At 44.1% G+C, this 14,654-nt stretch overlaps 1 protein-coding gene across 2 annotated transcripts in view; it reads right to left on the reverse strand.

Annotated features, from left to right (window-relative positions):
- Positions 1 to 14,654, reverse strand: part of SLCO3A1 (solute carrier organic anion transporter family member 3A1) — a 546,291-nt gene that overhangs the window by 447,000 nt on the left and 84,637 nt on the right. For both annotated transcript variants that reach the window (XM_077472554.1, XM_077472553.1), the window contains exon 2: positions 7,843 to 8,308. In XM_077472554.1, coding sequence (XP_077328680.1) covers positions 7,843 to 8,308 — 466 coding nt within the window. The remainder of the gene's footprint in view (positions 1 to 7,842; positions 8,309 to 14,654) is intronic.

A 14,654-nucleotide genomic window follows, 5' to 3' on the forward strand; every position in this document is an offset into this window, starting at 1 on the left:
CTTTCAGGCGTGAACGCGTGCCACCGCCGGTGTTCTGTCCAAAATAGGCAGTTCATCAAGATCTCCAATTGCGTCACTTCCCGTTACTGTAAACCGTCAGTAATTGGAGATTTTGACAACTTGCTGTTTTCACACAACACCAGCAACCGTATACACTCCAGTACACAATATTATGACAAGATATTGTTAGGCCCCTTTCACACGGGGCGGATCAGTAATGATCCGCCCCGTGATGATCCACTCGCTCAGCGGGGATCGCTCCGTTGTCCCCGCTGAGCCGGTGGCGTACAGGGCGATCTCCGCACACTGTGCAGGGACCGCCCTGTCAGCTCTCCTCTATGGGGATCGGATGAGCATGGACCGTCTGTCCGTGTTCATCTGATCCGCTCTGCAGACGGATAGAAAAATAGGATTTTCCTCCATCTGCAGAATCGGACAGTAGCAGAGGCGGACGATATCGGGTGTCTGCAGATGTTCATCCGCAGACACCCGCTATCCCATAGGGATGAATGTATGCCCGTATTTCATCCGCAAACGGATGGATGAAATACGGACATATCGTCCGCATGTGTGAAAGGGGCCTAAGTCCTCTCTAAACCAAAAATATGTAGCAGAATACATATTGGCCTAAACTGATGAAGACATTTTTTTTTTTTTTTTTTTGGATATGTATCATACCACCAAAGAAAGCTCTATTTGTGGAGGGGGAAAAATGACAACTTTGGGGTACAGTTTCGCACGACCGCGCAATTGTCAGTTAAAATAATGCAGTGCTTAGATTGTAAGAAATGGCCTAGTCATGAAGGGGGGGTAAAGCATTCGGAGGGCAAGTGGCTAAGGGCAATACATTTCTGTGCATGTCAGGAAAGCATGCAATTTTGACAGGTTCCTGACACGCAGTAGTGCCTTACAGAATACAACTAGCAAGACAAAAAGAATATTGGAAAGTTGGACATTATTTTTAATTTCAGAGATTGCTGCATTACAGAACTAATCTCCAGATATATGAGCTGCTCCTCAATTCTATGGGGAGCAGTTCCTATTAATAGTATTGGATGATAAAATGTGTTCTCATTCTGCATTTTGGAAGAAAGAACAGCAGCAAGCTGGGCAAATATTAATTTACTGAAGGGATTAATCAATTGTAATCATGTGTTTCATATTTGCCAAACATAGTCTGTTCATTGCTAACTCTGATTAATAAACTGCAAGTGTTCATATTATTCTGCAGAATGGCAAAAGAGGATTAAAGAGAGCCAAGGGTCCCAAACCCCCAAATGGAGAGCCATCTAAATGCAAAGTCATGCAGGAATTCTATACCTGTCATCGGTATCACAAGGATTGATGTGTCATCCTGTATATGGCAATGATTGAGGGGTGACTGACATACAAGAATGGAAATTTAGAGAAATTTGTCACCCAAACGTGCACATGAATCTGGGTTAAGACAGGGCTTTACAAACTTGCTTAGAGTCCAGGCGCCAGCTAAAATAGTTAGGAGCCAAACACATCTTTACGGGTACATGTAACATGTTCCTGAAGTGTTTTTTTTTTTTTTTTGCTTAAGTTTAAAAAATCGTTTTAGGCCTGAAGATTACATAAAACCCCCAAACAGTTTATATTTTTTGAAAGCAGACACCCTAGAGAATAAAATAGTGGTAGTTCCAATTCTTTAGGTCCCTGGATATTACCACAAAGGTTACTACCCATTTTTTTTTTTGGTAACATATAAAAAGCCAAGGTTGCACCAGGTAAATAGATTCCCAAAATGTCAAACTTAAATAGGAGCTCCAGGCTCCCCTACGAAAAATTTAAAAAGTCAGCAATTACAAATACTGCAGCTGCTGACTTAACATATGGACACTTACCTGTCCATGGAGCCTGTGATGTCGGCACCGCAGTGGATCTTCGGATTGGCTGTTGGGTGCACTAATTGGTCCAGTGGAGGATGGAGGAGGTGGAGAATGATACCTGTCAAAAACAGGTACCAGCCCCCCACCCCACCCTTAAAAAGTGCCAAATGTGGCACCAGAGGGGTGGAGGAGACGGATAAGCAGAAGTTCCACTTTTGAGTGGAATACCGCTTTAAGTATGTCAGTACCCTATATTTTCCATAAGCAACGCTTTAAAAGCCCCTATAAGTCATCAGTTTAGCGTTACAAAGGAGGTCTCATGCTTGAATTATTGCTCTCATTCCGGCATGTGCGGCGATATGTAATATGTGTATCGCAGTCATCGTTTTTGGGCATAGGAGCCCCGCTGCATGCATTTGCATTGGTTTATATGTAGGGGTGGGGAAGCCTCAATTTTATTTATTTTTTGGAGGGGGGTTTATTTTTTATGTGCAACTTTAAATGTTTTACACCATGAATTTTTTTTTTTTGTAACTTATCCTTTTTTTCGGCACCACATAAGGAAAAAAAAAAAGAGTCCCCCGAGTGATTTTTTTCTTTTCTTTTTTTTTGGTGACAGGTTTTCTTTAATGCGACATCCAGGGTCTAAAAGTCCTTGAATGTCCTTGCATGTACTCCACTGAATGTAATGCACATCACACTTCATTCTTTCCTGACCTTTAAACTGCCAATAGGACCGAAAGTGATGTCACAAGTCAACAACTGGCAGGGGAGGAGAGCAGACATCTTACCGCTCTCCTCCCTACTCCCACCCCCTCTACTCGGGGGGGGGGGGGGGGGCACGGGGTGTGGGGAGCATTCGAGCGGCAGCCCAGGCGCCAGGTTGAAACATATGGTCACCATGGCGACCTGGCACCTGGGGTGTGTCCAGCCCTGGATTAAGGTTTTAGCTGCCAATAGCATAGTACTCCATTATGCTTTACCTTTGCAGGGAATGAAAGAGGAAGTAAACCCATCAGGGTTTACTTCCTCTTTAAATGTATAAAAAGATAATGAAACAAAGGATGCTTTCCTGAATGCACAGAAGATAAGAGGCTATTAACACTTACAAGTAATAACAGCAGAGCTTGTTGGTCCAGGGAATTGTTGATTGCCTCAGGGGACCAGTAAGGAAGTTTTTTTTTCCCTGGTGCAGCAAATTCCATCACCACTTCAGGTGGTGGTACTTCCTCTGTATCCAATATGGGTATAGGGTTCTGTATTTGGAGGAATTTATTGTAATTATTCTTTTTTTGTTGTTGGTTGAACCAAATGGACTTGTGCCCCTTCGGGACCACAGTACTCAGTGGGAGGCTTATTCCCACCGAAGATCTCGCCTAGGCTCCAAATTTTGGGTCCCATTTCAGGATTTGAGCCTGCAAAAACTGTAAATCAGGTTTCACTCTTTACCGGCCCACCCTGGAACCCCTCACCCTGCAGAGGTAAGACTCTCGGAGTACTCCACAGACCTTATTTTCATTCTCCTTAAAGTCGTAAACTCTGCATTTTGATTTTTACCTACACGTCACTTTTGCCTTCCCCTGTATGAACTATGGGTATAGGGTTCTGTATATGGAGGAAATTATTGTATTTGTTTTTTTTTCTGTTGGTTGAACAAAACGGACATGTGCTCCTTCAGGACCGCATTACCCGGTTGGAAGTTCTTTCCCACCCAAGGTCTCTCCAAGCCCTCTTTACCAGACCACACTGGAACCCCTCACCCTGCACAGGTGAGAATCTGAATACTCCACAGACCTTTTTTTCCCATCCTCCTTAAACACTTAAGGACCAAGCCTCTTTTTGACACTGGTTTACAAGCTAAAATCAGTTTTGCTAGAAAATTACTTAGAACCCCAAAACATTATATATTTAATAATAAAATGGCGGCCGTCGCAATACTTTCCATCACACCGTATTTGCGCAGCGTTCTTACAAGTACACTTTTTGGGGGGGGGGGGAAATACACTTTTTTGAATTAAAAAAATAAGACAAAAAGGTAAAGTTAGCCCATTTTTTTTTATATTGTGAAAGATAATGTTACACCGAGTAAATTGATATCCAAGCTTCAAAAATTGCTCCCTGCTCGTGGAATGGCGACAAACTTTTAGCCTTAAAAATCTCTTACATTTATTACAAGGATTGTAAACATCCCTTGTAATAGAAAAAAAAAAAAAAAAAGCATGACAACACCTCTTAAATATGAGATCTGGGGTCAAAAAGACCTCAGATCTCATATTTACACAAAAATGCAATAAAAACAAAAGAAAAAAAGTCACTTGAAAAAAAAAAAAAAATTCTCCTTTAAGAGCTATGGGCGGAAGTGATGTTTGACATCGCTTCCGCCCTCCCATACTATGGAGCCGAGTGTGAGCAATCTTCCCCTCACTCAGCAGCCAGGCACCCACGGGAAAAGGACACAATAGTCCCCGCCGTAACCGGCTGGTCCGGTAAGCAGCGGAGACAACCAGAGCGCAGCTGAAGGGGGGTGGGCACCTCTCCCGCCACTAATAAAAGTGATCTCGTGGTGAACCACTTTTATTTTACCTGCTGCCATAACAACGTTATTTAGCGTCAAAAGTACTGACGTACGCCGTTTTGCTTGAAGTGGGTACACATATCTTCCATCCGGAACCCAGCACTGGTGTCCTGTACAATGTGAAAAGCATCTATGTGTGCTGGTGACTGCATTTCTTTCTTCAACCTTTATCTTTATCGCTGTCTGTGGTCATGTTACTCAACCAAGACCCCATTTTTTCCCTATAACACCCTCGAGTCCCAAAGCATTTTTTTTGTTTCAGTCTTGTTTTTTTTTCTTGGGATAGATAGGGCTTTTATTTTATAGAAGATTTGCATACATAAATTATTTTATAGGTTTTAAGAAATATTGAAAAATTTTAAAAATGTATTTACCTGTATTTTCTTTTCGAACACAACTTTTACATCAGTTAGATATGGACCACAAAAACATAACCAGCAGAGACTTCTGATTAAAAGGATATCACATAAGGTCTGATTTTTTGCAAAATGGTAAAGCCCAGAGTGAAGACTCACATTTTTGCTTTCCCCATCAACGTTACATTGTGATGCACACAGGAAAAAATTAATCCGTTTACGTAAATTGTTAGACCTTGTTCACACGGTGCAAACACATGGTGCCGTGTTTTGCCGGCAGGGTGGTGCACAGGTGTTTACCACAAATATAGATCACATTTACGCCACTCACCTTTTAACTACACAAAATATAGACTTTCACCTACACAAATATCTGAACTAGAACGTATCAGGGTCTACAAGGATACCAATTGACAGTAAATATTGTGAAGATAAATATCCTCTTGATGTAGCTCCAGGGAGCAGTGAAACCAGTTGAGTGTAGGCTGGGATGCCAATCAACCTCGACCTGGATTTATAAAGTAAATGAAAAGTTGTCATACCATAAGAACTTTGAATATTTCTGCTAAAGTGACTTGGATTGAAGTCTTGTGCATGTACTGCTACTACACTGGAAACATTGTGATTGAACGTTGAGAACCCAGAGAGAAATCTGTGCGTTTATAATTGACTGATATTTACAGTAAGTTTCTTCTTGTATTATATGCTGCTGTTGGAAACAATGCCATGGATGACTATGAAGCTATTATCACAAACTATTAACTCACTACATGGTGCTGCTTGTAGGGATTGCAGTCAGCAGACTGTCCATATAAATCCACTTGCATTACTAACTGGTGCACGCTCTCTGCTCCATCAGACATTCCCTGGCCAATTTCAGTATTTATGTCATGTAGTGGGGAGCACATCCCCTCTATAGCACAACGTATCCCAGCGCAGGTTATCCACGTAGCTCACTTGAGTCCCCCTAACATGAGGCTCCTCAGGGTTCCTAGTATTTTATTTATCAGCCAGGCATGACCAGGACCCCGGGGCCCTCTTCCCACCTGCTACGGCCTTACTAGCAATAGACCCTGCTGTGATGCAAGTGCACAAGGCTTTTCCGAGAGAAGCTCCCTTGTAGGCTAGAACCAGGAAACAGTCCAGACACACATTCTTTTATAACGTTTACTCATATTAGTAGTTCAAATTAAACAATTCAACCACCCATGGAGGGGTGACAGCACATGGCATAAATAGTGGTAAACAGTTCATAGCAAGTTCAGAGATCTAGAGACTCATTTCCAGAAATCCCCCAGCAAGGGGATGTAAACAGTCCCAGTTGTAAAAGTCTCAAGTCTCCTTCCCATCCCCCCAGAGGGAAGCTATGCGGTTCCTACATCAGTGGTCTCCAAACTGTGGCCCTTTGCTAGTCTTTATTCAGCCCTTGGACACCAACAATGGGGAACTATTCCTTCTACTGACACCGATGTGGCACTATTGCTTTCCCTGATAAAACAGTTAGCACTATTCTTCCTCCTATTACAAGGGACTATTCCTCAGACTGACAACAAGGGAGAACCATTCCTTCCACTAACACCAACGGGGCACTATTGCTTTCCCCGATATCAACCATTGACACTATTCTTCCTACTAATACAAGGGACTATTCCTCAGACTGGCACCGAGGAACCATTCCTTCCACTGACACCAATAATATGGTACTAATCCTTCCCCCGATACCAACAATTGGCTCTATTATTTCTTCCTTTCTCTTTCTTTCAGGTACTTGTATCGCGCCATCAATTCACGCAGCGCTTTACATATACATTGTACATTTACATCAGTCCCTGCCCTCAAGGAGCTTACAATCTAAGGTCCTCAACTCACATTCATACATACACATACTAGGGCCAATTTAGACAGGAGCCAATTAACCTATCAACATTTCTTTGGAGTGTGTGAGGAAACCGGAATACCCGGAGGAAACCAACGCAGGCCCAGGGAGAACATGCAAATTCCAGGCAGGTAGTGTCGTGGTTGGGATTCGAAACAGCAACCCTTATTCCTCCCGCTAATATCAGTGATGAAACATTGCATACTTCCATTGACGCCAAAATATTTTCTACTCACACTGGCCACATTCCGACCCCTAGAGAGTCTGAAGGACAGTAAACTGGCCCTTTGTTTAGAAAGTTTAGAGACCCCCGCCCTACATGATACTCCATATCCTGGCCCCAGACAGAGAATACACTGTCCCACTGTATAGGGTGTTCTCCTCTCCCCTTCTCCCGTAGCCTTCCCACCAGATTCTATATCTATATATTCACACTTTCCCAAGCTGCCTCTTTCCTGGCATGGACAGGGTCGCTCAAAGACAAGGCAAACTGGGGAACTACACCAGGTACCTTCCCCAACACATCATATCCTGCTCACTTGTACCATACTATAGGCAGACACCCCTTCTAATGAAAAGGGGCTTGTAGTTTTTTCATTCACAAGTCTTTGTGAATAAATGACACGAGTGTGTGGGCAAAATCATGCACAACTGCACCAAATTTTAATTTGACAGGAGTCGGTGGGGAAAGGAACCCCTAGATTCTGTAATTGGGAGGGGCAGTTTGAGGCTGGGGAGCTGCGAATTGTGACCATGTTTCAGGTTACACTCTAAATAGGGGGGTAAATTGAAGCATGGTCCAAAAGGTGTTAGCTTTTAAAGGACACCTGTCAGGACAGTTGCTGACACTGCCTAGGATCTCACACAGTGGTGGAAGCCACCATTGCCTGACTCATTGGAGTTGTGGTACATCTGGGGCAAGTGTCAAAGGCAGGCCAGAGAAGCGAAGCCCCTACTGTGCCAGGTAATAGCAGATCCAAAAACTTCCTTTTCACAATGCTCAAATACCTTCAAAACCAGTAAACAATTATATAATCGCCATTAAACTCTAAAAGACAATATTTCTATTGCAGCAGTTTATGCTCGGACTTTGTTGCAAACAATGTTATTCCTAAATTTTTGAAGAGAAAAAAAAAAAAACACACTTTTTCAAATCATTGACTTGATGGTATTTCACTGTACCTATATAGAGAGAAGAATCCTTCCTCCTGACATGGTCATCGATATACGATACTCCAAGAGGTTGTACGGGTGTAGCGCCAATTCCCAGAAGGACTTGAGCTCCAATGAGAAGCAAGTACATCATGTTGGTGGTTGAAGTATTCCTGCAGATAATCTCGGTCTCCGGTAGATCTTCCGTAGAGGAACCATTAAGAGAACAGTAGTCTCTTCCTTCCGCACCCCACCGGATCTCACCAGATTCATACTCATACTGGTGCGTCAGAAACTCAGGAAGGGCCGAAAGAAAAGCTCCCAGGGCCATCACTATGCCTCCACATCCAATTAAGCGTGGTCTGTGTCCCCGGGCTCCAAAGTAACTCACAAACAGTATAAGAGCCAAGTTCCCAATCTCAAAGCTGCTGGCAATAACTCCCACATCAGCACTCTGCAGATTGAACCTTCGTTCCAAGGTAGTCAGTACGCTGACCTGCAAAGAAAAAAACATATTAAAAGGACCATGTAACACACACAGGGACATGTACGTTAAATATTCTTTCTAAACACAATCCAGTAAAGCTGCCAATACAAGCATAGGTTTATTTCACTCTGCAGGTTGAAGAAACAGACTCCTCCATCCAGGCTAAACACAAATGAATAATTCTCCTGTCGACTATTGTATTTTGACAGCCAGGGTCTGTGCTGATTGGTTGCCATCACAGTTCATCCACTTATTTGCCTCACAGCTCCTTTGTACATCAATGATGGGAGGTGCCGGCAGGATTCAAAGATTCAATGTTGCCCAATTCAGCAGAAAACAGCCAACATGTGATCTGTGTATGGCCAGCTTAAAGCAAAACTGTAAAAAAAATAAAAATAAAAAAAAAACTGCCAAAGAAATCAGGCTTTTATTGCAGAAGAGATCTGCACAGTCTCTACTGCAACACTTGCCTGTTTGCCATCTCCTCTGGCACTGTAAACTGAGCAGCGCATGCGCAGCTCAGGTTACAGTACCGGGCTGGTCTCTGAGTGCTGGTAGGATGGGCTCCTGCACATGTGTGGTTGTGACGTCTTCCCCTGCCAGCCAATGAAGATGACCGAAGACTGGTGCAGGGCTGTTGGGCAGGCAAGTATGGGGCCTTTATTTTCACTTTAGGGTTGAATATGAGCAGAGTTTGCAATAATTCCAAATACAGATGAGAGACATGCCCATCCTCTAAACCATTTGTGGTCAACTTACTTGATATATGCTCAAATGCAGTCCATGAGTTGGACTTGTGTCTTTTTTCAACCTCACCTACTATGTTACTATGACATCACCAAAGGGCTGCACGTAAATTTTTACAGCAGACATGTAATAGGAGATGTTACAAGAGACAGTCAGAGACTACAGGCATGTTACAAGAGAAGGTCAGAGACTACAGGCATTTTACAAGGGATCGTCAGAGACTACAGCCATTTTACAAGAGATGGTCAGAGACTACAGGCATTCTACAAGGGATCGTCAGAGACTACAGGCATTCTACAAGGGATCGTCAGAGACTACAGGCATGTTAAAAGAGAAGGTCAGAGACTACAAGCATTCTACAAGGGATGGTCAGAAACTACAGGCATGCTACAAGGGATGGTCAGAGACTACAGGTATGCTACAAGGGATGGTCAGAGACTACAGGTATGCTACAAGGGATGGTCAGAGACTACAGGTATGCTACAAGGGATGGTCAGAGACTACAGGCATTCTTCAAGGGATGGTCAGAGGCTACAAGCATTCTACAAGGGATGGTCAGAGGCTACAAGCATTCTACAAGGGATGGTCAGAAACTACAGGCATGCTACAAGGGATGGTCAGAGACTACAGGTATGCTACAAGGGATGGTCAGAGACTACATGCATGCTACAAGGGATGGTCAGAGACTACAGGCATTCTACAAGGAATAGTCAGAAACTACAGGCATGCTAAAAGAGAAGGTCAGACACTACAAGCATTCTACAAGGGATGGCCAGAGACTACAAGCATTCTACAAGGGATGGCCAGAGACTACAAGCATTCTACAAGGGATGGTCAGAGGCTACACACATTCTACAAGGGATGGTCAGAGGCTACACGCATTCTACAAGGGATGGTCAGAGGCTACACGCATTCTACAAGAGATGGTCAGAGGCTACACGCATTCTACAAGGGATGGTCAGAGGCTACACGCATTCTACAAGGGATGGTCAGAGGCTACACGCATTCTACAAGGGATGGTCAGAGGCTACAAGCAATCTACAAGGGATGGTCAGAGGCTACAAGCAATCTACAAGGGATGGTCAGAGACTACAGATGCGCTACAAAATACATAAATGTTAATATTACCTCGTGCTCCCTAATTAGCAAAAGCAAATATCCTAGTGTCAGTAATATAAATAGTGTTGGGGTGGCTGCACACAAATTAACGTGTTCCCACAACTACAGATCAATAAAGTGATAGAAAAATGTGTTGCGCCTACCGATAATTAACAAAAATTGCAAACTAAAATACATTTCATATATACTACCCTTATCTGTGCCATTTACAAATACCACATGAACCTCTGATTTTTAATCACTACAAGCAATCTACAAAATCAGATCAGAGCATCCTCTCTGGTACACAGCATAGAGTCACTCAACTCCGCCCAACCTGTGTCGTCACAGTCACGTGACTTTGGTTATTGTAAATAGCACAGATAAAAGGTAGTGCATATGAAATTTATTTTAGTTTGCAATTTTCGTTACGTATAGGTAGGCACAACAAATTTTTCTATCACTTTATTGATTTGTAGTTGTGGGAATACGTTAAACCAATCGGCTTCCAAGTTTTATTGTCAAAGCTTAATTGAACAAGCTGAAGATAGAAACCGATTGGCTCCCATGCACAGCTGCACCAGATTTTATTCTCATACTTACTTTATATAGAGCAATATGTTTGACTTAGAAACAGACATCAAGTTTGTTTGAGGGGATACTTCTCAAACCAATACCATTGCGCACAATGGGATCAATGAACTATTGTTGTATTTCAGTTGACAGATGTTTTTATTGTCTCTGTAATGGTCCAGAAAGCAACACGCCTTGTCAGCAGGTCAGTTCCAAAATCCGAATCAAATCATCAATGCCAATGATGACATTGTCTGCTGTCCCCAGGGACAGATCCGATCCAAAGATCGCCATACAGTGAGATCTCTGGATCAGATCTGTCCCTGAGGACAGCAGATAATGCAAAGTATGGGCCATACTTTGTATTGTCAGCTGTCTCCCCAACTCACTCTGATGTCTCCCTCATAGCAGCTCCGTTCCGGCTCTCCACTTCCCTGATCGTGGCACAATCTGTCCAAAAATATGGGATCTGCTCACATCTGAGTAAATGACACCTCTTGCCTGTCCCGTCTATTGTCACTGGCTGCCACAGATGAACAGCATTGGCTATTACAAGGAGGGGGAGGGGACGTCCCCATCCCCCCACCGCTCCGCCCAGGTCTCACATCCCACCTGGAGACCTGAGCCACCAGCTACCGCCTGGCCGGAGACCCGAACAAAGCCTGATGAAGAAACCCGATGAAGACATCACAGTGTCACTTCCGGTTTTCTTGGTAGCCAACGGTGACATTTTAAAAAAAAAATCAGAATTCAAAAACGCTGATCTTGGCAGAGGAGGGTGTTTTTACAGTTTAAAGTTGGGGGGGGGGGGGGGTGGGCGCCAGATATAAGATCTGCCCCGGGTGTCAAATGCTCTAGGTACGCCCATGTGGTGAGATATAATGTGCATGGCATAAGTAGCTTGGGCTCCTGTAGTCCAGCTTGGCAGCGGTGCTCAGAACGCGAGCTCGACCACGTCTTCCGTCCAACACCGCTGACGTGTTTGTTGTGCGACAGTCTTCAGCCTCAGAGGCCTTGGGAACTGCTCACCACCACCGCTGCCCAGCTGGACTACAGGAGCCCAAGCTACTTATGCCATGCACATTATATTTAATCAAAATGTTAGTTGATCTTACTTTTATTAAGCATTGAATTTTAACTGACTTATTCAGAGTGGCACCGCTCCTCTCTCTCACCCATATCCAGAGTCACTTCTGTTCATTACAGCTGGCTGTCCACACTGACACAGACCAGAACCCCTAAACCCTGGTCGGGTCTCACCAGTAAATAAACTTTGCCTACTGCACACCTGGACCTTGGCAGTATTTCCATATGGCACTAGCTGTGTTTCTAGCACTTCATCTTTTTAAAATGTAAATACTGTTTTACTGCACATGCAAAGGATTGACAGCTTAGGGAGAGACAGTTTGCTTGGGCAAGCTGGCCCAAACTATTTATTTCAATTAGTCAGGCAGAGATAAGTTGGGGGTTTATTTACAAAAACTGCATGGTGAAAAATCTGATGCAGCTCTGCATTGAAACCAATCAGCTTCCAGGTTTTATTATGAAAGTTTAAGTGAACAAGCTGAAGTTAGAATCTGATTGGCTACCATGCACAGTAAATCCCCCACCCTTCTATGTATAGAGTCTCTGGTTAAAACTGGAACATTGCCTGAAAGATCTAACACAGGCATGTCCAAAGGTTTTGAGCGGCCCGCCTGGTTATTTAAACATGTATATCTTTTGTGGCCCCCGACGATCTCCCAGTGCCGGGGCCACAGGCAGCCTCGGAGGGAGGAGGCGGGACAAATGCCACGCACACAGGAGCAGTATTTCCTGTTTACACGGCAGCCTCTGTAATAGGAAGTCCCATCTCCGGCGCTGCCATTGGACGACTGTTCTGTCCATCAAAGGAGGCAGGACTTTCTATTAAAGAGGCTGCTGTGTAAACAAGAGATTCTCCTGTAGGATCTCTTTGGTGCTCGTCCTGCCCCCTCCATGTCCCCTCCAAGGCTGCACTAATGGAAAATGGTGAGTGCATTCCTGGCAATTATGGGGCTGCGTTCCTGGCAATGGTGAGCTTATTCCTAGCAATGGTGGCTGCATTCCTGGCAATGATGAGTGAATTCCTAGCAATGGTGGCTGCATTCCTGGCAATGATGAGTGAATTCCTAGCAATGGTGGCTGCATTCCTGGCAATGATGACTGAATTCCTAGCAATGGTGGCTGCATTCCTGGCAATGGTGAGTGAATTCTTAGCAATGGTGGCTGCATTCCTGGCAATGATGAATGAATTCCTAGCAATGGTGGCTGCATTCCTGGCAATAACAGGGTCTGCATTCCTAGCAATGGCAGGCACTGCATTCCTAGCAATGGCGGGCGCTGCATTCCTGGCAATAACAGGGTCTGCATTCCTAGCAATGGCAGGCACTGCATTCCTAGCAATGGCGGACGCTGCATTCCTGGCAATGGTGGGCGCTGCATTCCTGGCAATGGTGGGCGCTGCAGATGGGCACTGACCCTTATTTTGCTTCACAGTACTTTATTTAAAATTTTAAGTTTTTTTTCCCTGAAACTTCCCTCTTAAAGTGAAGGTGCGTGTTATATGCCAATAAATACATATCCAAATAATACACCTGAGTTCATCTCTTCACCACACACAGCCACAAAGGCAAGAGAATTCTTGTTGGGCAGTGTATTAGTGTTCGAACGAACACACTTAGACCGAATTTTAATGGTTCAAAGAATGTCAGGCAAAATGGTCGGCCCTCGCATATGTTCACTTCATCAAATCTGGCCCTCTTTAAAAAAAAGTTTAGACACCCCTGATCTAACAAATACAGAAAGGTCATTCCAGCATCATGTGCAATGTATCAGGTCTCTGGTCCACACTGTGGCAGCAAAGCCTGTATGATTAGACAAATATAGAGGTCCCTCCTGCATCAGGTACTACATACAGGGCCTTGAAAAAGTATTCATACCCCTTGACATTTTCCACATTTTGTCATGTTACAACCAAAACGTAAATGTGTTTTATTGGCATTTTATGTGATAGACCAACACTAAGTGCCACATCAGTGTGAAGTGGAAGGAAAATGATAAAATGGTTTTCAACATTTTTTACGAATAAATATCTGAAAAGTGTGGCGTGTATTTGTATTCAGCCCCTACAGAGGTCTGATGAAGAAGCTGTAGCTTCGCAATGCATTACCATTCCTTGCCACTGTGAATAATCACATTTCCTGTGAAGTCACGACCAGCTGCTTTTCATTTCCTGCCTCCTGGTTCCCAGCATTCTCTGGGTCCCTGCAAGATCACACCAGTGCCCCAGGCTGCAAAGGGAAGACATTTATGAGACTCCAGGACTGGTGATTTTCACCACATACTGAAAGAGGAAGTAAACCCTGATGGGTTTACTTCCTCTTTCATTCCCTGCAAAGGTAAAGCATAATGGACTACTATGCATCGCAGAGTAGTCCATTATGTGTCACTTACCTGACACAGGAGCCAGCGAAGTCACCGCTGTCCCCTGTAGTCCGGCGCCATCCATCTTCTCGGTGGGTCTCGCTGCTCCGCCGCTGTCATTCGGCGAAGCCGCGATAACGTCACTTCCGCGCATGCGCACGGGAGCCAGTACTCGCGGCATATCGCCATTGACTGCGGCACGCTCAGTGCGCCTGCGCGCCGCTGTATTTCGGCAAATATCTCCTAAAACGTGTAGGTATAAGAGATATTTCTTGGACCTACAGGTAAGCCTTAATCTAGGCTTACCTGTAGGTCAAAGTTGGTTGTAAGGGTTTACAACCACTTTAACTCATCTAATATAACCTGTGAGTTACTACTAGTTTTTAGTAAATATATGATTTATACTGCACTCAGTCTGGTACCACTCTTTTCTCATTTCTACACAAAGCCCATCGCTTCACTCTAAGCCCTTGTACACACGGTAGGAAATTCC

The sequence above is a fragment of the Lithobates pipiens genome, unplaced genomic scaffold, assembly GCF_037356315.1.
Source record: "Lithobates pipiens isolate NorthernLeopardFrog02 unplaced genomic scaffold, aLitPip1_a1.2 Scaffold_8, whole genome shotgun sequence".
Taxonomy (NCBI): domain Eukaryota; kingdom Metazoa; phylum Chordata; class Amphibia; order Anura; family Ranidae; genus Lithobates; species Lithobates pipiens.